Source organism: Schistocerca cancellata, chromosome 5 (assembly GCF_023864275.1).
Source record: "Schistocerca cancellata isolate TAMUIC-IGC-003103 chromosome 5, iqSchCanc2.1, whole genome shotgun sequence".
Taxonomy (NCBI): domain Eukaryota; kingdom Metazoa; phylum Arthropoda; class Insecta; order Orthoptera; family Acrididae; genus Schistocerca; species Schistocerca cancellata.
In genome coordinates this window covers 504,519,847-504,543,432 of record NC_064630.1, presented here as the reverse complement: position 1 = coordinate 504,543,432, position 23,586 = coordinate 504,519,847, and the positions used below count along the sequence as shown (strand labels likewise).

General features: G+C 42.5%; 1 protein-coding gene across 5 annotated transcripts in view; it reads right to left on the bottom strand.

Moving 5' to 3' along the window:
- Positions 1-23,586, bottom strand: part of LOC126188892 (protein phosphatase 1 regulatory subunit 12C-like) — a 385,917-nt gene that overhangs the window by 13,574 nt on the left and 348,757 nt on the right. For all 5 annotated transcript variants that reach the window (XM_049930575.1, XM_049930576.1, XM_049930580.1 and 2 more), the window contains 3 exons: positions 15,232-15,357; positions 12,810-12,917; positions 12,626-12,712 (listed from right to left, as the gene is read on the bottom strand). In XM_049930575.1, the coding sequence (XP_049786532.1) occupies positions 12,626-12,712; positions 12,810-12,917; positions 15,232-15,357 (321 nt within the window). The remainder of the gene's footprint in view (positions 1-12,625; positions 12,713-12,809; positions 12,918-15,231; positions 15,358-23,586) is intronic.

Here is a 23,586-nt window from a genome sequence, read left to right as displayed (position 1 = left end):
TGAGAATAAATCGAAAACTGGAAAAAAGGGGGAGCAGTCATGGGGTCACAGGCTGTGAAGACTGCAAAAGGAGTCCCAACCCCAACCAACCCGCCCCTGCTCCAAGGATAAAGGAAAACCTTATATCTGGAAATAAAAACAGCTTTCACCAAGGAAACCAAGGACCAGGTCTACCATTCGTGGATCATTTGCTAATATTAAATTTAAGGAAGTAGGAAGACTATACTTAGCACAAAAGGTCGAAAGAAGAGGACATGCCACCAATATGTGAGATATCATCAGTCTGCCACCACAACCACTTTGTGGGGGTGAGTCATTATGTAGGAGGAAACAATGGATGAGTCGGGTATGGTCAATGCGTAAACAGCATAAAACAGTGGACTCTTTCTGAGAGGGGCGGAAGAAGTGCCCCAAAACTGCAGTAGACTCCTTGATTGTGTGGAGTTTATTACAATGAGCAGTAGCGCTCCAGATGGCATTCCACTGCTGGGAAAACAGAGATTTGACGTGGATCCACATATCTGCAGCTGGAATTGTGAAAGGAAATGGCGTGTATTCACTTCTCTAGCCAAACAGTCAGCCAATTCATTCCCTGTGATTCCCACGACTTGGGACCCAGAAAAAGCCGACTGAACCAGGCGCTCAAGGGCAGAGAAAAGGTCATGGATGGCAGAGACCAAGGAGTGGCGAGAGTAGCATCGATAGCCTGAAGGTAACTCATGGAATATGAACAAATTAAAACATTATGGAGGGAGGCCTGAGAATCAAGGAAGAGGGCCCTGTAAATGGCTAGAAGCTTTGCTGTAGATACACTACATGATCCTGGCAACAAATGGTGCTCGAAGTCAGTAGGAGATGTGAAAGTGTATCCCACCTTATCGGTAGTATTAGAAACATCAGTGTAAATGATGGTGGCACCCTGGAACTCTGCAAGGTTGGCACATACAAGCCGCCGGTAAACCATAGGAGCAACAGAGAGCTTAGGACCCTGGTAGAGATCGGTCCTAATCTGCAGTATAAGCACTGTTGGGGCGCGCGGGGGGTGGGGGTTATGGGAGGAAAGACAAGGGATGCAGTCCAGGGAGTGCAGATGGAGATCCCAGCAGAGGGTAGTGAGACGCATGTCAACCGCCAATCCCACACCCATGGGCGGGTATTAGGAGGGAGACATCCCTCATTGGCGAAGAGCACAGGGTACACAGGATGTTCAGGGAATTGGCGAATGGCAACTGCATAAGAAACAAGGAGTTTTCTCCACTGGATGTGTAGAGGGGGAATCCCGGCTTCTGTGAGGAGACTATCAACAGGACTAGTGTGAAAGGCACCAATAGCCAGACACACCCCACAATGATGGACAGGGTCAAGGAATTTCAAAGTGGAAGGAGCGGCTGAGCCATAAACCTGATGACCATAATCGAGCCTGGACACGACCAGAGCACGGTAAAGATGGAGAAGAGTGGAACGGTCTGCATGCCACGACGTGTGGGCTAGGAAGCAGAGAGCATTAAGCTTCCACATGCATGCAGTCTTTAGGTGGCAAATGTGGGGCAGCCATGTCAGCCTGTTATCAAAAATAAGGCCCAAGAAATGGGACTGTGCTACAACATCAAGGGGCTGGTTGCCTAAATAAAGTTCTGAGTCAGGGTGCACTGTGGGTTGACGACAAAAACGCTTAACTCACGTTTTGGAGGGGGAAAACTGGAAGCCATGGAGGATGGCCCACACAGAGGCCCGTCGGATGGCGCCTTGGAGCTGGCGCTCAGCAGACGCCACCAAGTGGGAGCTGCACCAGATGCAAAAATCTGTCAATGTACAATACCGAGGTAACCAGAGGCCAAACAGAGGTCAAAAACCCATTAATGGCAATGAGGAAGAGTGTGACACTTAGCACAGAACCCTGTGGGATACCATTCTCCTGAATCTGAGGAGAGTTGAGTGAAGTGCCACGTAGAACCCAGAAGAGACGGTAAGATGATAACTCGTTGATAAAAATCTGAAGGGGATAACGGAAGCCCCAGTCATGGAGGGTAACTAAAATGTGGTGGCGCCAAGCCATGTCATATGCCTTATGTAGGTCAAAGAAAACTGCGACAAGGTGCCAGTGGTGAGCAAAAGCCAGTCAGATAGCTGATTCCAATCGGAGTAAATGGTCAGTTGGAGATCGCCCTGCCCGGAAGCCACACTGATACAATGACAAAAGGCCCAGAGATTCGAGTACCCAACATAATCTGGAGTTGACCATCCATTCGAGCAGTTTACAAAGCATATTTGTATGGCTAATGGGGTGCTTGCTGTCTAGAGACGTTGGGTTTTTCCTGGGCTTAAGGACAAGGATAACTATACTGTCTCGCCATTGTGACGGAAAAACACCCGTGAACCAGATATGACTGAAGAACCTGAGGAGCTGTTACCTCTGGGGAACGCCCAAGTGTTGTATCATCTGATTGTGAATGGGATCTGGCCCTGTGGCTGTGCCCTGTGACGAGCTAAGAGCCTGCACCAATTCCCATTCAGTGAAAGGTGCATTACAGGGCTCAACGTGGTGTGGGATGAAACGGAGGGGGGTCTGTTCAACTTGTGTTTCTGCTGGAGAAAGGTAAAAGGGTAGGAAGCAGACGACAATGCCATTACAAAGTGTGTCGCAAGCTGTTCCGCGAGAACCAATGGATCAGTGCACAGAGCTCCTTTAAGGTTCAGACCCTGGACAGTTTACTGTTGCTGGCGGCCCAGAACACTACGGAGCTTTGACCAAACCTGCGATAAAGAGGCATACATTCCCAGGAAGGAAACATAGCGCTCCCAGCATTCCTTTCTACTCCGCTTAATAAAGTAATGAGCCTTAGCTCAGAGACGCTTAAAAGTGAGGTGGTTGGTCTGGGAGGGGTGTCGCTTAAATAGCTGCAGCGCCCATAGGCGGTCCTGGACAGTGACTGCGACGTCCTTAGTCCACCACAGTACCAGCCGATGACGAGGGGGCACTGTGAATAGAGGGACAGCAGTGCCAGCAGCATGAAGAATAGAGGCAGAGATGCCTTGCATGAGTACACCAATGGAATTTGACAGGGAGGTGTTAAAGCGGAGAACAGACATGTATAAAGGCCAATTGGCACTGCGGAATGCTCAATGTGGGGGCCTGTCTGCCTTGTGGCAGCAGGGGAACGATAGTGTCACTGGGAAGTGGTCACTGTCGCAAAGGTCATCATGGGATGACCAATGTAGGGAACCCACGAGGGCAGGGGAGGAGATCGTGAGATCGATAGCAGAGAAGGTGCCATGAGCAACAATGAAGTGGGTAGGGGAAACATTGTTGAGGAGAGACAAATCAAAGTCAGTAATAAGTTGGTCGATTAAGAACCCTGACCCGTTGAAGTGACACTCCCCCACAGTGGATGGTGGGCATTGAAATCCCCAAGGAGGAGAAACAGGGGAGGGAGTTGCTGGATTACCGCATTTACTCGAATCTAAGCCGCACTCGAATCTAAGCCCCACCTTAAAAATGAGACTCGAAATAAAGGAAAAAAAATTCCCGAATCTAAGCCACACCTGAAATTTGAGACTCGAAATTCAAGGGGAGAGAAAAGTTTTAGGCCGCACCTCCAAATCGAAACAAAGTTGGTCCATTGTAATATGAGACACAATTTAGGTCGAATGAATGACGATACAGCTACAGTAGTTTGGTTCGAGTCGTAAGCTTAGCAGTTAAGCTTTACCAGGTAGTCATTGCTATGCGTCAGGCTCTCCGTCCGTATTAATATGGGTACCCTTCCTTTTTCACGTGCTTCGTCTGGTTTGAATCGATTGCTTATTTTGCTTTGATCTGATAAGTGCCGTTTTCTTTGTCAGGGTGTCTACGTGGACAGGAAAAAAAAATTCCCGGATTTCCCGGTTAAAAACACAATTTCTCCCGGATGAAATTGCATATAAAGCGGGTGAAAATACATCCGGGTTAAGTAACAGTATACTTTCCCTCGGAGCTATAAAACGTATCAGTCCTTTGAATCGTAAAGGTCTTATACCGGCGGAGGACGTCCCACCACTTTAGGAAACGAAATCCTGGAAAAACTATGCGTTTGGAAAGTTGTTTGATGCGAGACAATTATTTTCGTATTGCGAAAGTATTTACACAAATTCCACAAATTACAGCACGGTAGCTTCCGAAACTCTAAAATAGAGATTGCGTTGAGCGATGCACTTTTGTCAGCCAGTCATAGCTCATGTTACGTGACCTCGCTAGCGAATGACGGCAGTTATTCAGCGCACGAGGCCTACGAGAAAGACAGGCCGCGGCGCCTACGAGAAAGACAGGCCGCGGAGCATACGTTACGAAGTTACGCCGAGCTCGCTCAACTCAGCTAAGTGCGTTTCTACACCGGTTAACTCTTAAGCAGATGTGTATGTACGAACGACAATTGCATCGTCTATTGGCATCCACTGTTATTAGTCCTACAATGATAGGAAGTCCGTAGGCCTACTAACAGGCTCTAATTTGGCAATTAAAATCGTGCCAAAATGATTATCAGTTGCGTAGAAAAGTCAAGTGCTCTGGCATGAAGAGACTTGTGACATTGCTCAGTAACACATTCTGCACATTTTTTTGAAGGTCAATTACACTTTTTGGCATCGATTGCATAATTTTTTATCTATGAAAGAACAACATTAAATATGAAAACTAACCTGAAGCTCGGTCTTTTTTTAGCGTGTGTTACATGTTAAGTCATATCAAATACAAATGTGCCAGTAAAATTTTAAATAGTGGTATAAATGACTTATCTTCTGGGCCCGACATTTTTCAAATAGCTGATCCTCAAAGTGTTACGTTTTGAATGTGAGTTATAAAGCCCTGTGATTTAAGAAATTCACTGCACATTCTCGCACGTAACATAAATCATCTTGCATGGAAATTTACTTTGAAAGTAACGCATCTCAAGCCACTATTCGTAATATTTTCTGGTGATCTATTAGAAATTTAAACAGTTGTGACAACACGCATATCGAATGCACGTTAGTTGTTACGGACATACTGCATAATCTTCGACATAAAGCCTTTGACACTTTTTGGTGTAGGCAAACTGGTCTATGCATTGTGTAAATTACCCATTTTCTATCCAACTAAACTTTTATTTTGGTGTTATTCTCTGATTTATGTTTCGGCTGGCTCTGAGCACTATGGGACTCAACATCTGAGGTCATAAGTCCCCTAGAACTTAGAACTACTTAAACCTAACTAACCTAAAGACATCACACACACCCAGGCCCGAGGCAGGATTCGAACCTGCGACCGTAGCAGTCGCGCGGTTCCGGACTGCAGCGCCAGAACCGCTAGACCACCGCGGCCAGGCTATTTATGTTTCATTGCTGCAGTATTATTCAGCAGTAGTGGACTAAAGTTCTTTGTCAGCGTATCTGATCTTACACGTCAAACCTACAAAACTAACTGAAATCTAAAACAATGAAAAATCCCAAGATTCTAAAAAATTCCCGGGTTTTTCCCGGATGAAAAAATTCCCGGGTTTTTCCCGGATGAAAAAATTCCCGGGTTTTTCCAGGATGAAAAAATTCCCGGGTTTTTCCCGGATCTCCCGGGCCGTATACACCCTGTTTCTTATCGGTGTTTACGTCAGTCACTCTAAGCTGAAAATGCATTACTGTACAGTGTCATGCATTGTTTGTCGCATTCTGATAGTGCGTGTTTACGGCCTCTCGCCGCTCGCGGCATGGCTTGCTTTTGTGCACGCTACCGCCGCTTACAATTAAAAAATAAGAGAGGAATCGTCTCATTAGCGAAACAATAGCAAGAGACTGCTATTTGTTGTTACTTACACTGCTGCTTTCTTTGATAATGATCAACAAGAACCAAATAATAGACTGCGTATGATACAACATGTTCTGAACGAGAGTTAGGCGAAAATTTTTCTCCGTTTGAAAATCTTTGCGCCCGCTTCTTTAGTACATCAAATTCTGCACAGAAATTAGAGTCATCTTAGATTTAAAAATCTAGTCAGTTGCCGTGCTTCATTTCTGACCGTATCACTATTAGGCATAAGAATAATACGAATATAAACATGACACGATACGTATATTCTTCCGCGTTTGCTATTGTCCCACTCAAGTTTTGTAGTTAATTAGGCAGACAGGATTTAAATGAGATAGCAGCAAACACGAAAGAATACATGGCAAAATGTTTATATTCGTATTATTCTTGTTGTTGTTGTTGTTGTTGTTGTGGTCTTCAGTCCTGAGACTGGTTTGATGCAGCTCTCCATGCTACTCTATCCTGTGCAAGCTTCTTCGTCTCCCAGTACCTACTGCAACCTACATCCTTCTGAATCTGCTTAGTGTATTCATCTCTTGGTCTCCCCCTACGATTTTTACCCTCCACGCTGCCCTCCAATACTAAATTGGTGATCCCTTGATGCCTCAGAACATGTCCTACCAACCGATCCCCTCTTCTGGTCAAGTTGTGCCACAAACTTCTCTTCTCCCCAATCCTATTCAATATCTCCTCATTTGTTACGTGATCTACCCATCTAATCTTCAGCATTCTTCTGTAGCACCACATTTCAAAAGCTTCTATTCTCTTCTTGTCCAATCTATTTACTGTCCATGTTTCACTTCCATACATGGCTACACTCCATACAAATACTTTCAGGAATGACTTCCCGACACTTAAATCTATACTCGATGCTAACAAATTTCTCTTCCTCAGAAACGCTTTCCTTGCCATTGCCAGTCTACATTTTATATCCTCTCTACTTCGACCATCATCAGTTATTTTGCTCCCCAAATAGCAAAACTCCTTTAATACTTTGTGTCTCATTTCCTAATCTAATTCCCTCAGCATCAGCCGACTTAATTCGACTACATTCCATTATCCTCGTTTTGCTTTTGTTGATGTTCATCTTATATCCTCCCTTCAAGACACTATCCATTCCATTCAACTGCTCCTTTGCTGTCTCTGACAGAATTACAATGTCATCGGCGAACCTAAAAATTTTTATTTCTTCTCCATGGATTTTAATTCCTACTCCAAATTTTTCTTTTGTTTCCTTCACTGCTTGCATAATATACAGATTGAGTAACATCGGGGATAGGCTACAACCCTGTCTCATTCCCTTCCCAACCACTGCTTCCCTTTCATGTCCCTCAACTCTGATAACTGCCATCTGGTTTCTGTACAAATTGTAAATAGCCTTTCGCTCCCTGTATTTTACCCCTGCCACCTTTAGAATTTGAAAGAGAGTATTCCAGTCAACATTGTCAAAAGCTTTCTCTAAGTCTACAAATGCTAGAAACGTAGGTTTGCCTTTCCTTAATCTTTCTTCTAAGATAAGTCGTAAGGTCAGTATTGCCTCACGTGTTCCAGTATTTCTACGGAATCCAAACTGAACCTCCCCAAGGTCGGCTTCTACTAGTTTTTCCATTCGTCTGTAAAGAATTCGTGTCAGTACTTTGCAGCTGTGGCTTATTAAACTGATTGTTCGGTAATTTTCACATCTGTCAACACCTGCTTTCTTTGGGATTGGAATTATTATATTCTTCTTAAAGTCTGAGGGTATTTCGCCTGTTTCATACATCTTGCTCACCAGATGGTAGAGTTTTGTCAGGACTGGCTCTCCCAAGGCCGTCAGTAGTTCCAATGGAATGTTGTCTACTCCAGGGGCCTTGTTTCGACTCAGGTCTTTCAGTGCTCTGTCAAACTCTTCACGCAGTATCGTATCTCCCATTTCATCTTCATCTGCATCCTCTTCCATTTCCATAATATTGTCCTCAAGTGCATCGCCCTTGCATAGACCCTCTATATACTCCTTCCACCTTTCTGCTTTCCCTTCTTTGCTTAGAACTGGGTTTCCATCTGAGCTCTTGATGTTCATACAAGTGGTTCTCTTATCTCCAAAGGTCTCTTTAATTTTCCTGTAGGCAGTATCTATCTAACCCCTAGTGAGATAAGCCTCTACATCCTTACATTTGTCCTCTAGCCATCCCTGCTTAGCCATTTTGCACTTCCTGTCGATCTCATTTTTGAGATGTTTGTATTCCTTTTTGCCTGCTTCACTTACTGCATTTTTATATTTTCTCCTTTCATCAATTAAATTCAATATTTCTTCTGTTACCCAAGGATTTCTACTAGCCCTCGTCTTTTTACCTACTTGATCCTCTGCTGCCTTCACTAATTCATCCCTCAAAGCTACCCATTCTTCTTCTACTGTATTTCTTTCCCCCATTCCTGTCAATTGTTCCCTTATGCTCTCCCTGAAACTCTGTACAACCTCTGGTTCTTTCAGTTTATCCAGGTCCCATCTCCTTAAATTCCCACTTTTTTGCAGTTTCTTCAGTTTTAATCTACAGGTCATAACCAATAGATTGTGGTCAGAGTCCATATCTGCCCCTGGAAACATCTTACAATTTAAAACCTGGTTCCTAAATCTCTGTCTTGCCATTATATAATCTATCTGATACCTTTTAGTATCCCCAGGGTTCTTCCATGTATACAACCTTCTATCATGATTCTTAAACCAAGTGTTAGCTATGATTAAGTTGTGCTCTGTGCAAAATTCTACCAGGCGGCTTCCTCTTTCATTTCTTAGCCCCAATCCATATTCACCTACTACGTTTCCTTCTCTCCCTTTTCCTACACTCGAATTCCAGTCACCCATGACTATTAAATTTTCATCTCCCTTCACTATCTGAATAATTTCTTTTATTTCATCATACATTTCTTCAATTTCTTCGTCATCTGCAGAGCTAGTTGGCATATAAACTTGTACTACTGTAGTAGGTGTGGGCTTCGTACCTATCTTGGCCACAATAATGCGTTCACTATGCTGTTTGTAGTAGCTTACCCACATTCCTATTATCCTATTCATTATTAAACCTACTCCTGCATTACCCCTATTTGACTTTGTATTTATAACCCTGTATTCGCCTGACCAAAAGTCTTGTTCCTCCTGCCACCGAACTTCACTAATTCCCACTATATCTAACTTTAACCTATCCATTTCCCTTTTTAAATTTTCTAACCTACCTGCCCGATTAAGGGATCTGACATTCCACGCTCCGATCCGTAGAACGCCAGTTTTCTTTCTCCTGATAACGACATCCTCTTGAGTAGTCCCCGCCCGGAGATCCGAATGGGGGACTATTTTACCTCTGGAATATTTTACCCAAGAGGACGCCATCATCATTTAATCATACAGTAAAGCTGCATTATTCTTATGGTGAAGAGAATACTGCATGTGATTCACATTTCATCAGGTTCCTATTAGCAACCATCTATTCTCACAGGTAGGAAAAAATTCAGAACGTAGAGTTGGCCATATTGACAAACATCCCAAACAGTCTTGCCAGTCGGATTTTAGTAGTACATTTATATTGTGCTACATTCGAAGATTAACAATACGGAATTTGTATTTGCTTCGTTGGATAATGTATGAAAATGCAGTGGTCGAAACTCGGGGCGGAGAAAAAAAAGACTTGGCACCCGTATTTATCTTTGTGCCTACAAGGCATGCCTGTGTAGCGCTACATATATTCTATGGCAGAAGTTAGTTGTGGCGGCACCTACCAACATTTTTCTGAACTTCCGCTTGCTTTGCACTCGATTCTAAGCCGCAGGCGGTTTTTCGGATTACAAAAACCGGAAAAAAAAGTGCGGCTTAGCTTCGAGTAAATACGGTAAGATAGATAGGGCAACATAAGGAAGTTGCCAACCTGGAGGGAGGTAGACATTGCAAAGTGTGATTGCCGGAGTCGTTTGTACTCTAATCGCTGTCACTTCCAAGGGAGTACATAGGGGGGATCCAGTCACTAAGGACATCGGAGTGAACCGAAGTGCAGACCCCACCAGATGCTATCCCAGGGCCAGCACAATTGCGACAGAATGTCCAATAACCAAGGAAAATTGGAGAGTGGTCATCATAGAAATGCGTTTCTCAGAGAGCAAGAGAGTATGCAGAATAAGAGGACACAAGACGATGCATTTCCGGTAGGTGACGAAAGTATCCATTGCATTTCCACTGACTGATCGTGTGGTGCGAGTCTAAGATAGGCACGAAAGAGCCGAGGAGGTGGTCAGGTCACTTTGTCAGTAGTTGTCACCGACAAGGATGGGGTGACATCCATAAATAAGATGCCCGACTCATTATGCGAGAGGGGAGTTGGCACCTCCGGGGCACCTTGTCGTGGGATATATGTTTCTTCTTCCTTTTCTTTCTGTAGTGGAGGAGGGCAGGACACAGGGGTAGTACAGGCGTCTGCAAGATCGGGGACCAAGATAGAGCAGGTGCACAGATGGTGCACCTTGTGGCCAAGTGGTGGTGAATGTCTTCTGGCCTGAGAGATGCTGGGTAGAGGGTTCCTGGGAGGGAGCCCGATCACCGGCAGATGCCGAAGAAGGGGGGCAGGCACTTCTTCGGCCGGGGAGGGGAGGTCGTGGGAACTGCAGGGGAGGCGGAGGGGAGAGTGGGGCGGGGCTGGGGTACGGACGAGGGAGGAGGAGGAGGAGGAGGAGGAGGAGGTGAGGAAGTAACAGAGGCATAAGTTGAAGATAGTGACGCGAGATGGAGTCACTCATACTTCTGGCAAGCCTCAGTGTATGACAGGCGATCCAAGGACTTGTATTCTTGTATCTTCTTTCTCTCTTGTAAGCCGGGCAATCTGGCGAGTGAGGGCAGTAGCGGTCAGCACAGTTGACAGACACACGTGGCAGAACACAAGGGTTTCTCTCATGGACTGGGTGGCCACAGTCACCACACAAAAGGTCTGCCATACAGCGGGAAGACGTATGCCCAAAACGCAAGCACCGACAGCACCACATAGGTGAAAGGATGTACGGCTTCACATCAAATCTGTAGCGTGTAACCTTGACCTTCTCTGGGAGGGTATCCCCCTAAAAAGTCAGAATGAAGGTGACAGTAGCAGTGCGGTTGTCTTTGTGACCCTTCTGCACACGTCGAACAAAATGAACATCACGCTGCTCCAGATTAGCCCAAAGTTCATAATCGGTTTGCAGGATGAGGTCCCACGAAAAATGATGCCCTAGGCCATATTCAGAGATGGGTGAGGAGTGATAGACACTGGCATGTTGCCAAGACAATCACAGGCATGAAGAGCTGCGGATTGGGTGGCAGAAGCTTTGATCAAAAGGGAGCCTGACCGCATCTTACTAACGGACTCCACTTCACCAACCTTGTCCTTGATATTTTTGATGAAAAACAATAGCTTTGTGCAGTGAAAGTGCCCCCATCCATCGTAGTACAGAAGAGGTAATGGCGAAAGGGTTTCAGCCCATGACGGTGAACCTGACCCTTCTCCCATGGGGTGTCAGGGAAGGGAAGGATGCCAGGTCATAAGAGGCAGCATTTAAGGATCCCTCACCATTCGAAAAGACGGCCATGTGAGAACGGTCAGATTTTTGCAGCTTGATACACTTCATGCACCAAGCATCCACCCTGACACCACCGACTCCAACCAGCGGCTCTTCCCCATGGGTGCCCCCCAGCCAAAGCAAGGGCCGTCTGGCACGGCAGCCATTGCCGGGAGTTGCAATGCTCCAAGAAGACAAGCAACCACTCTTTGGCATATACGGGGAGAGAACAGCTCAGATCCCTGTGTTGTCAGGGGGCTCAACCATATGGGTACATAACAGGCCCACCACACGGACTGGCTACATGTGCTGGTGACCTAACGTGGTGGAAGGGGCTACAGTGGAAAATGGCGAGGGGAGAGGAATCCACATCATGAGTTCATGGCTCACACTAAAAACAGGAAACTTTGAAGTGGAGGTCAAACCTCAAGTGGGGACTGAAATGCCAAACGGGTGAAAAAACAGGCAAAAGGAACAAAGTTGCAACTCACGCAGGAAACCAGGGGAATAGCCAGATTGACGTATGTCAGAACACCAAGAGAGGGGAAGGAAGTGGCAATGGGGAAGGAGTGGGGAAAGGAAGGGAAGGGGGCAGGAGAAGAAAATGCAGCTAGGGAATGAAGAATGAGCTGCAATAGCTTGGGGGCCCTGTGTGCGCCACGCATGAACTCACGAAAGAACCGTGAGCCCCCGGGGTGGGGTTGGGGGGTAATACAGAAGTTCTGGACCTACTGCATTTTATCCCCAGATTCTTCCTTCTAGGATATTTTTATGGAAATTTGAGTTAGGTGCCCAATTAACTTAGTTTTTTTTTTCTCTTTCTGTACAAAATTAACCAATCTAATGTTTTTCTTTCCTTAGTTCCAAGAGCTAACCCTTTATTAGCATAACTTAAAATGTTCCAAATAAAAGTGTCTAATTTCAAATTTCTTTCTTGTTCCTATATTAAAGTGGTGTTTTGTTAATAAATAGCTCTTATTTCTGAAGGGTTTGTTATACATCGCTGTTCTTCTTTCAATATCCATTATAGTTCACAATGGAACAGAAGAGGGTGTAAAATAATATTTGTTTTAATTCCTGCTGTTACATAAAGTATTTTCTCCACTTATTTTATAATGTAGTTTTGTAGCGATCCTTTCAATCATACACTAACAGGAACCTAAAATACAAAACTTTAACATGGTAAAGTCAAGGACAATAATTTAAAAAGTATGCAATTTGTAATATAATAGGTATGAAGAGCGCATTAGAACCTATACGTACTTTCAGTTCTTCTTCCATTTCTGAGAGTTTCCTTTCCATTGCTCTCCTTTCACGTTTCTCCATCTCCGATAGTGAATTCTTTGGTGGCTGCAAATGATGGAAAATAAAAGCAGTGACTAAGAAAGAAACACACTGAAACAAAGTAATCCCCAAAATAAACTATTTTATAATGACATTTACTTACAGGTATAGAACTGCTTGAAATCTGCACCCTGGCTTCATTCAAAGCCTCCTCAGTCTTCTGTAATTTCTCTTTTATCCTTTCATTCTCCAACAGTAAGGCTTCATAGAGCTATAAACACACAACATTTGCCATTTCAAACCACAGCCAACAAGTTTATAATATGTAAGGGATATGCAGTAGTAGCTACAAAATGTATTTTACACACTTTAATTTCTATTTTGCGGTGTATAGCTTTATTTATTAATCTATATCTAAAAACAAAGATGATGAGACTTACCAAACAAAAGTGCTGGCAGGTCGATAGACACACAAACATACACACAAAATTCAAGCTTTCGCAACAAACAGTTGCTTCGTCAGGAAAGAGGGAAGGAGAGAGAAAGACAAAAGGATATGGGTTTTAAGGGAGAGGGTAAGGAGTCATTCCAATCCCGGGAGCGGAAAGACTTACCTTAGGGGGAAAAAAGGACAGGTATACACTCGCACACACAAACACATATCCGTCCGCACATACACAGACACAAGCAGACATTTGTAAAGGCAAAGAGTTTGGGCAGAGATGTCAGTCGAGGTGGAAGTACAGAGGCAAAGATGTTGTTGAAAGACAGGTGAGGTATGAGCGGCAGCAAATTGAAATTAGAAATTAGGGGAGATTGAGGCCTGGCGGGTAGCGAGAAGAGAGGATATGCTGAAGGGCAAGTTCCCATCTCCGGAGTTCTGACAGGTTGGTGTTAGTGGGAAGTATCCAGATAACCCGGACAGTGTAACACTGTCCCAAGATGTGCTGGCCGTGCTCCAAGGCATGTTTAGCCACAGGGTGATCCTCAATACCAACAAACACTGTCTGCCTGTGTCCATTCACGCGAATGGACAGTTTGTTGCTAGTCATTCCCACATAGAAGGCTTCACAGTGTAGGCAGGTCAGTTGGTAAATCACGTGGGTGCTTTCACACGTGGCTCTGCCTTTGATCGTGTACTCCTTCTGGGTTACAGGACTGGAGTAGGTGGTGGTGGGAGGGTGCATGGGACAGGTTTTACACCGGGGGCGGTTGCAAGGGTAGGAGCCAGAGGGTAGGGAAGGTGGTTTGGGGATTTCATAGGGATGAACTAAGAGGTTACGAAGGTTAGGTGGACGGCGGAAAGACACTCTTGGTGGAGTGGGGAGGATTTAATGAAGGATGGATCTCATTTCAACCACCTTCCCTACCCTCTGGCTCCTACCCTTGCAACCGCCCCCCGGTGTAAAACCTGTCCCATGCACCCTCCCACCACTACCTACTCCAGTCCTGTAACCCGGATGGTGTACACGATCAAAGGCAGAGCCACGTGTGAAAGCACCCACGTGAATTACCAACTGACCTGAAACTTCCTGGCAGATTAAAACTGTGTGCCCGACCGAGACTCGAACTCGGGACCTTTGCCTTTCGCGGGCAAAGGTCCCGAGTTCGAGTCTCGGTCGGGCACACAGTTTTAATCTGCCAGGAAGTTTCATATCAGCGCACACTCCTCTGCAGAGTGAAAATCTCATTCTGGTACCAACTGACCTGCCTACACTGTGACGCATTCTATGTGGGAATGACCAGCAACAAACTGTCCATTCGCATGAATGGACACAGGCAGACAGTGTCTGTTGGTAACGAGGATCACCCTGTGGCTAAACATGCCTTGGAGCACGGCCAGCACATCTTGGCACAGTGTTACACTGTCCGGGTTATCTAGATACTTCCCACTAACTCCAACTTGTCAGAACTCCGGAGATGGGAACTTGCCCTTCAGCATATCTTCTCTTCTCGATATCCGCCAGGCCTCAATCTCCGCTAATTTCAATTTGCCGCCGCTCATACCTCACCTGTCTTTCAACAACATCTTTGCCTCTGTACTTCCGCCTCGATTGACATCTCTGCCCAAACTCTTTGCCTTTACAAATGTCTGCTTGTCTCTGTGGATGTGCGGATGGATGCATGTGTATGTGCGCGTGAGTGTATACCTGTCCTTTTTTCCCCCTAAGGTAAGTCTTTCCGCTCCCGGAATTGGAATGACTCCTTACCCTCTCCCTTAAAACCCATATCCTTTTGTCTTTCCCTCTCCTTCCCTCTTTCCTGACGAAGCAACTGTTTGTTGCGAAAGCTTGAATTTTGTGTGTATGTTTGTGTTTGTTTGTGTGTCTATCGACCTACCACAGCTTTTGTTTGGTAAGTCTCATCATCTTTGTTTTTAGATATATTTTTCCCACGTGGAATGTTTCCCTCTATTATATTTATTTATTAATCGTTTGACGAGTTCAAGTAGTTTCATCCTTAGTTCCATTACAATCTAATAGGAATGGGAACAACCTACTTTATAATTAGATTTCAATGTACTATATCTTTTAACATCTGAAACAACTCTTTTCTTAAATTTCAAAGTTTAAATAATTTATTACCTTTTTGTAGTCAATTTCACCATTTTCACTTGCCTCATGTGGCAAAAGAGTGGACGAATGTCGAGAATTAATAGGGGAGTCTGCTGCAGGTGAACTAAGTCGTGACGACTGTGGAGATCCTCCACTCTGAAAGATAAATTTGGTGAATGATGAATAAACTACATGTATAACACTGAAAAAACTCAGGTAACACTTAAGACAGTCAGCAGTGGCTACTGCAATACAAAGTGGTAAAAACCTTCATGTCTCCCACGTGTTACATTATCATGCCAGAACTTACAAGTGTACTTCTGGGAACTGAGTGAAGCCTAGACATTTCATTAAAGTTTTTCTTACCAATGCTTGTCTAATAAAAGGAGTAACATACTTTTGAACTACTGTACATTTAGCATCAAGCTTTTACTATGCAATGACCAAACTCACGAGTAATTTTAAGCAGCTTACTTCCCTGCGAATCCCTTAGGATAGAAACATGATCAAGCAATGCAATGTTAGAAATTAGAAATAATATTTTCTTTGTGTAATGACAAAATACTGATATGGTGCAAAACAGGGCTTAAACAGTGGAAACCTGCAACTGAAACACCATGTTTACATTTTACGTCAATGTCATTGGAGTGAAACTGAGTCACACAAAGAAACTATTTTTCTTCAATTCATACTCTCTTAGTCAAAATGTAATCAGTACTCGACAAGCACAAAAAACTGATGGGTATTCACATCTCAGGGCGCTACACCTATTTAAAGTCATGTTAAATAGACATAATCACTTGTTGAAGTTCCACACGAACAATCCGATAATTCATATGACGTGGTCAGGGAAAAATCTGGAACAGCCATGTGTGTCCACCTGTTTGGATTCATCAGTATACAATATATTAATGTCATAATGTTCATTTAAAATGCAGTCAGTCAGTCACTTTTTTAAATAGTTTTCGAACCTTTTCAGGCTAATTAACTATGGACTATTTCACAACTGGTGCAAATAAGATAACAAATGATTGAATCTGCACAACTTTAATACAATTTATTTGCTTTAGCACACAACACACATTACATAAGCTTCATTTCTTTTAATTTGCTTACTTCTGTATAGGCTGGACACACACTATTCCAGTCTGGATGTTCGTTGGAGCAATTAGCACATGCTAGCAGATGTTTTCATCTTGTAGCTGGCTCAAGAGTTGCTTGGCCATAGTTCCCAAAAGTAACAAGATTTTCGATACTTTTAGTACTGTAATGAATTTGGTATATATGGATGGCCATTTAAGCGGCATGAAACCAGTATAATGTGATTGGGTAAAATTACTAACTTTAATGTCAAACTGAATGTACCTGGGGCCTGTAATTAAAGTTCTAGTTTCAAAATGCTGTAGAAAGGAAATCAATGCGTAGAGTGATTTTTTTCTTTATCGAGTTGAGCGTCTATGGACTGTGTGGTAACAACCAATTTCATTTTAGTGTCTAGGTCTTGTTCTTGTTCCAGCTTTGACTTCCTGCCAATACCTTTTGAGCCCATCCTGGTCCTCTCCGTCTTTTGGACATTGATGACGATTTAAAACCTTGATAGTTTTTCACCAATCTTCTAAATTTGTTCCTGTCGGGAATTTCTCCCTCTGAGATGCCACTCTGCCTAAGATCTTTTTCACATTCTTCGAACCATCTCAGCCTTGTTTTCTTAGATTGGATGAAACTCCATATTCTTTTTGTTAGTCAATCACCGTCCATCTTCTTGAGATGACTGTAAAATAACAATCGTCTCTTCTTAATGGATGCTGCGATAGGTTCTGTCTTGCTGTACAAGTCCTAATTTGCTCTCATTTGCTATTGTCCATCAACCCATCTATTACCTAGGATTTTCCTTAATATCCTACGCTCTCACTTTTCCAGCCGCTCAGTTTGACCTTGTCTACTCATGGTCAAAGTTTCCGATACACATAAGCCCTCACGTTTTATGATTGTAGTATAATGTTTGAACTTGGCCCCTATACTCAGGACTTTTTGTTATAGGTATTCTTTGTCAGATGGTATGCCTGGTCTAACTTCCTCATCCTGACATTAATTGCTTCTTCACCTAATCAATTCTCCTGGAAGACTTCACTTAGTTGACTGAAATTTTTAACCCGTCCAATTTTTCCCAGATTGGTGATCATCCATTCAGGTCCATCACAGATGTTTGTCATATATTTGGTGTTTTGAAGAGAGATCTGGAGTCCAACTTTTTCAGCAATTTCTGACAGCCTATTGATCTTGTTGACTACTGACTATGATGTTAACAAAAATGGTCGGGTCATCCGCAAAGGCCACGCAGTCAATGTACAGCCATTTTTCTTAGGACCAAGACTGAACCGCTCTTCATTTGTTCCTTCTTGGGCTAACAATTTTCTCCACTCTCGAATGACCTTTTCCAAATTAGAACAGCAAATTATTGTCACCAGGGAAAAAAAAAAAAAAAAAACAGAGAGAGAGAGAGAGAGAGAGAGAGAGAGATATGGCACTATCAGAATATGAAAAGCAACAAGCATGTGGTACATAGTTATTCTTCAGTTTGTGTCCAAGCTGTCCAATATGATAGCCTCCATGAAGCATTGTGTGCTGATAGTAAGCTTCTTTTACAGGGATGATGATTGAGTGTCAGTTGCTCTGTAGAAGTTCCAGACCCAAAGGTACGAAAAAAGGAACTGGTCCGATGTGTACTTAGGGTCTGGAATAAATGACCACGAAAATTGAGAACATACGTTATTTTGAAGTGCAGTGTGGCAGAGGAAGGAAATCGGTTGATCTGATATCTAGTGCAGATGATGACACAGCTGTGCAGGAGGGGTCGAGCAGTGGTGTGTAAACAAGCATTGCACAGGGAAGTAATCACATATGTTCATGTTCAGGAGTTGCTCCTCAATGACCTGCCAGCAATACGAACATTCACTCTGGCATTCCTTCCTCGCATGGATGTGGACAATGAATGGCCATGGAACATTCTGAATACAGACAAACAGACAAAGCCCATTTCCATATCCAAGGACATGTCAATTCGCAGAATACAGGCGACAGAAAATCTGCACACCCATCAACTGGTACCACTTCATTCTGCATAGATGCCTGTGTAGTGCCTGCCGAGTTGACAGCGCCGTCTATCATAAGGCCATATCCCCCCCCCCCCCAAGGTAATGATTCCTGTGGGTTTATTATCTGCTCTGTCACTGTGGTAGGATAATTTTTATCCAAGATGGTGCTGCTCCACACATTATGCAGCTAGAGAAGTGACTGCTGCAGAGGCATTTCCAAAATGCTGCAATTATCAGCTGCCATTTCCCTACAACCTGGCCATCCATATCATCTGATCTTAATCAGTGTGACTTCTGGCTGAGAGGTTATCTGAAATATGTTGTGTTCAGTGCTCCAATTATGAATGTAGCTGAACTGGAGGCGCACACCTCGCAACACATTCTGATCATGACCCCTGACATGCGCCAGTCTCTCGTGGAATATGCTGTTCTGTTTCTTGTTTTAGCTTTTGGCCGAAATTAGTCTACCAACAATTAGAAACTGATGTCATTTTGCTTTTGATACGGTTTTTGGCCCCAGGAAAACGAAAAACCAATTTTCCCATCTGGTGTGGTACAACCTTGGTGGATGGCTTACCTAACGAACAACACCACAACTCTTGACTGTAGAACTTGTGCAGTCATGTACTTTGAACAGCACAGATGGTTTAATGTGCAACTCAACCCCTAGCTGTTGTATTGGGATTCATCAGTCACATTTGTTGCTGACTCTATTTACATTAAGACACTTTCAGAGCCACCTATTGGTAAAATTTTCATTAAATGTTTCTTATGTTCCATGGAAATTCCCCCTGCGTCAATAATATGCTGATCAAATTTGACGACATTCTGAGCAGTGATTCTCTTTCTCTGGAACTTTAACTATGAACATCCTGTATATGTATTTTAGAGAAAGCCATTCACTCTCACCATTTTGATTTGCACAACCATTAACACCTTCAGCTGACCACTCTTTTTCAATTTCTTCAAGAACTTTGTTTATTATTGCCTCATAATACCACCCAGCAGCTGTAATTGAATTTAACTTAAATGGGAAATTCATTAAGCTTCTTAAGGCTTCTGAAGTTTTGTTACTTGTCAAGATAAACCAGTCTGTAGATTCAGGCTGCTTGTAATGCAATCTAGACCATTTTTACATGTAATAGTAGAACCAAAGGGGTCCTCAACAGTGACCAAAACATTTTGGCTTAACTGTGCTGTGTTCTCATAATCCTCAGAAATTCTCTCATTATATTGGGTAGAAGTGCTCACCAGCAGTTGATCTGCTCCACCAAGAACATTTTTTTTTAATTAGTATGCTCCAGCAACAGCTATGGAGTTATAAATCCATTCACCCGGTTCCACCTGTCTGGATAAGCCTCATACACACGAAGTGTGGCAACAGGTGTCAGTGTGTGTGTGTGTGTGTGTGTGTGTGTGTGTGTGTGTGTGTGAGAGAGAGAGAGAGAGAGAGAGAGAGAGAGAGAGAGAGAGAGAGAGAGAGAGAGAGAGATTTGGGGGGGAGGAGGTTTGTAACAATAATCCAGGCAGTTATCAAGCCAAAATCCTCAATTTCTGTGGCACGCAACATTCTCTGTCATGTCAGATAGTGGCTGCTATAGCACTTTCACAGGTTATGGTTACAGAGGTGTGGCGGCACATGAAATCCCATGGCTCAGGAGAAATAAATTTGCCAAACCCAAACTAAAGCAGTGAACATTGGAGCCCCTGAAGTGCCTTTACCAATTATATGATCCTCTGTTTCAAACGAAACTTTATGATCTGAAAGAAGCTCTTTCAGAAAGTAACCGAACCCTGCTTACAGTTCCATTTTACTCCTATTTGCACATTATATTCTTGCACAATATTATCTTAGTATTAAATGCTCCATAAATCAAATTTTGTTATACTGTCAATTCTCTTGAGCAAGTTGTTTCAACAGTAACAAGGAATTTCTAGGAAGTGTACTTCTTGAATCTAGGATCCAGTTATGTAGTTGGTGGGATTTCTTTTACTAGTTATAACTTCTATATGCTCAGGAACATCAAACATCAACTACCTTTGTGATATGTGCAGCTGCAATCATTGGGGGGGGGGGGGGGGGGGGGGACTTTTGGTCAAAGTTGAAGTCCATCTGTTGCATATTTCTTGGGTGATTTTAAAGTCTAGTTTTTTTCTTAGCTGCTCACTTGCTAGTTCACTGTGTTGCAACAACACTGGAATTATTTTCAAAGTATTGATCGAATTAGGCAACTAGTGATACTGTATATTATATTTTCTCTCTGAATGCTGTTTCTACTACTTTAGCTGCATTTTGCCACAGTAGCAATCACCATTGCCAATATTTTGCTAGTACTTATTCCACATATGAATAATCATTCCATTTTATCTACACAACAGACCCAAGACCCAGAAATGCAATGGGTTATGTCATTCTAAATAAATGCCACACAAGTTCATGCCTCATGTAACACAAAAACACTACTACACTCTTTGACACATTTGAAATGTCACAAATCCTCTATTGCATCTCTGTTTTTAAGACAGAAAAAAATAAAAAAAGGTAATAGGAATGAAAGTAGTCATCCCCTTTCACCATTATCAAAGGGTGTTTCTTTTCCCACCACCAAAACATTTCAAAGACTTACGTACTGATACTTAAATATTAATGTTTAAACTATATATGAATGGTACAGCAGCAAATATATAATAATAAAACACACACACAAAGTTACTACATACTCACTTAAATCAAATAGCTATATGTAACTGATAGGAACAAAGGATGCCACAGCCTGTGCCATTTTGAATAAAATTGTTCTGGGCATGAGGCTGCTTCATTTTGAAACTTGCATTTTGTTAAAAGGAAAATGGTTGCAACTATAAGAACTACTCCATTTACTAAGAAAAGTTATTGTAACCTCAAGGATTTCCACATTATGTCACAAATGTGGAATGTAGTGAAACCAACAGGCCAGAGAACAAGCAAATACCATCACTGATTTAAACTGAAGAGCTAAATGGTCTGTTACAGGTAGCAGATATGATTAAATATAATTTCTTAAATGTAGTAGAAAATGTGAGAACAAACAGTTGAGGACAAAAAAACTAAGCATTACACCGCAAAAGCAGCTCTCAAAAATTCAATCATATGGACGTCTCACTCACTTCTTATAATTAAAAAAAACTCATTTGGACCTGATGGTGTTTCCAACAGAGTATTAAAGACTTGTCTCCATATTATAAGCACTGTCTTTGTCTTTTAGGAAATATGTAATGCATCATTAAATGTGGGCTATTCTCTAGAGACTGAAATATGCTATTCCGAAACCCCTCAACAAGAAAGGTGGTAGGAGATATGTCAGAAGCTACTAACCCATTGCACTACTGACAATTTTCCAATTTTTTTTTTAGAAGGTGGTGTATTCTAGAGCAGTTTGCCACATAAGGATCAGTAACATCCTCAGTAAATCACTGTTTGTATTTCAGAAGAGTTGCTGAACTGAGAATGCCATTTATACATTCACTCACCATATTTTACAAACATTAAATAACAAAGGTTGGTGTTACAGTGATCTATCAAAGGCACTGGACTGTGTGAATCACAATATTCTCCAATAATCTGAGTTTTTACAGAATTTATAGTATAGCTAACTAACAGTTATTGTCATATCGTTTTACTTTAAAGGTCAAGCAATGTAAACAGTGGAAATTATTCTGAATGGGAAGAAATCACTTATGAGGTTCACCAAGGTTCACTCCTGGGTCCACTTATGTTCCTCCTATTTGTAAACCAACTTCTGTTTATCGTGCAATAAATCAGAATTTGTTGCTTGCACAGATGACACTAGTACTGCAATCGATTTCAAACATACCTACAGCAATACAAGAATTGGTAAATAATGTTCTTAAAACTATTGTTGCATAGTTTTGTGTAGTTAACTCATACAAACACCTGGGTGTAAAACTTTGTAGGAATATGAAATAAAATGATCACATAGGTTCAGTTGTGGGTAAAGTAGGTGGTATACTTCAGTTTATTGGTAGAATACTGGCAAAGTGCTATCAGTTTACTAAACAGATTGCTTACAAATCACTCGTGCGACCCATCCTAGAATATTGCTCAAGTGTGTGGGAACCGTACCAGATAGAACTAACAGTGGATATTGAATGTATACATAGAAGGGCAGCACGAACAGTAACAGGTTTGTCTGATCATGGGAGAGTGTCACAAAGACACTGAAGGAATTAAACTGGCAGACTCTTGAAGACAGACGTAAACTATTCCAAGAAAGTCTCTTAACAAAGTTTCAAGAACTGGCTTTAAATGATTACTCTATGGATATACTACAACCCCCTACTTATCGCTCACACAGGGATCATGAGAATAAGATCAGAATAGTTACTGCACGCATATATGCATTCAATCAATCATTCTTCCCATGCTCCAGCAAGAAACCCTAATAACTGGTACAATGGGATGTACCGTCTGCCACATACCTCATGTTCATTTGCAGAGTATGGATGTAGATTTAGAATGGCTTCATTCTCAATTTTGAAGAGACAAGATGCTCAGTTCTGCACATCTAGACCAGAACAATGATATGATCAATACAGCACAACAACAATAAAAGCAAACATATGGTGGGAAAGTAATAAATAGGGTAGAAACTTCAATAATTGTTGTTGTTTATTCTCACTAATGAAAAGAATCTTCGCAAATATGATATTAAAATCAGTTTTATAAGGTTTGATGTGGCTTCATACTCTGAAGGTCTTATTCAAATGTTTGAAAACAGTTATTACGGAAACTAGCATTTTCTTGCTGAAATTAATGCCGAAAAATAAACAATTTTGAGAAAATCTTTTCCTGTCCACTAACGCCTGCATCAAAATCAGAATGTGTCTTTCAAAATAAAAAATTCGTACGTATAACTTCGGTACACGTTTCTCGATTGGTTTATTAGTTCCCAAAAATACCTCATGACAAAGACAAAACACCCAGTAAGCAAAAAAAAGAAAAGAGAAAGAACTGGGGGAAAGGGAGGGGGGGGGGGGGGAGACCTAGCAGCAATGAAACAATGATGCATATAGAAATAGCCTCGTTTTGAAGCAGCACAACGCACGTCGACGTTTCAGCTTGTCGGCCAAAAATACACACTGCGTCATTCTTCAGATTGTGTAGTCTAAACGGGCGAACAGCGTTAAAGATCTCGATATCAAGTTCGTTTCATTCTTCACTTTTATATGAGTGAAGCGGCGTTTTATTTTTCTGGTCATAAATCTTGTACACAATGGTGCACAATACGCT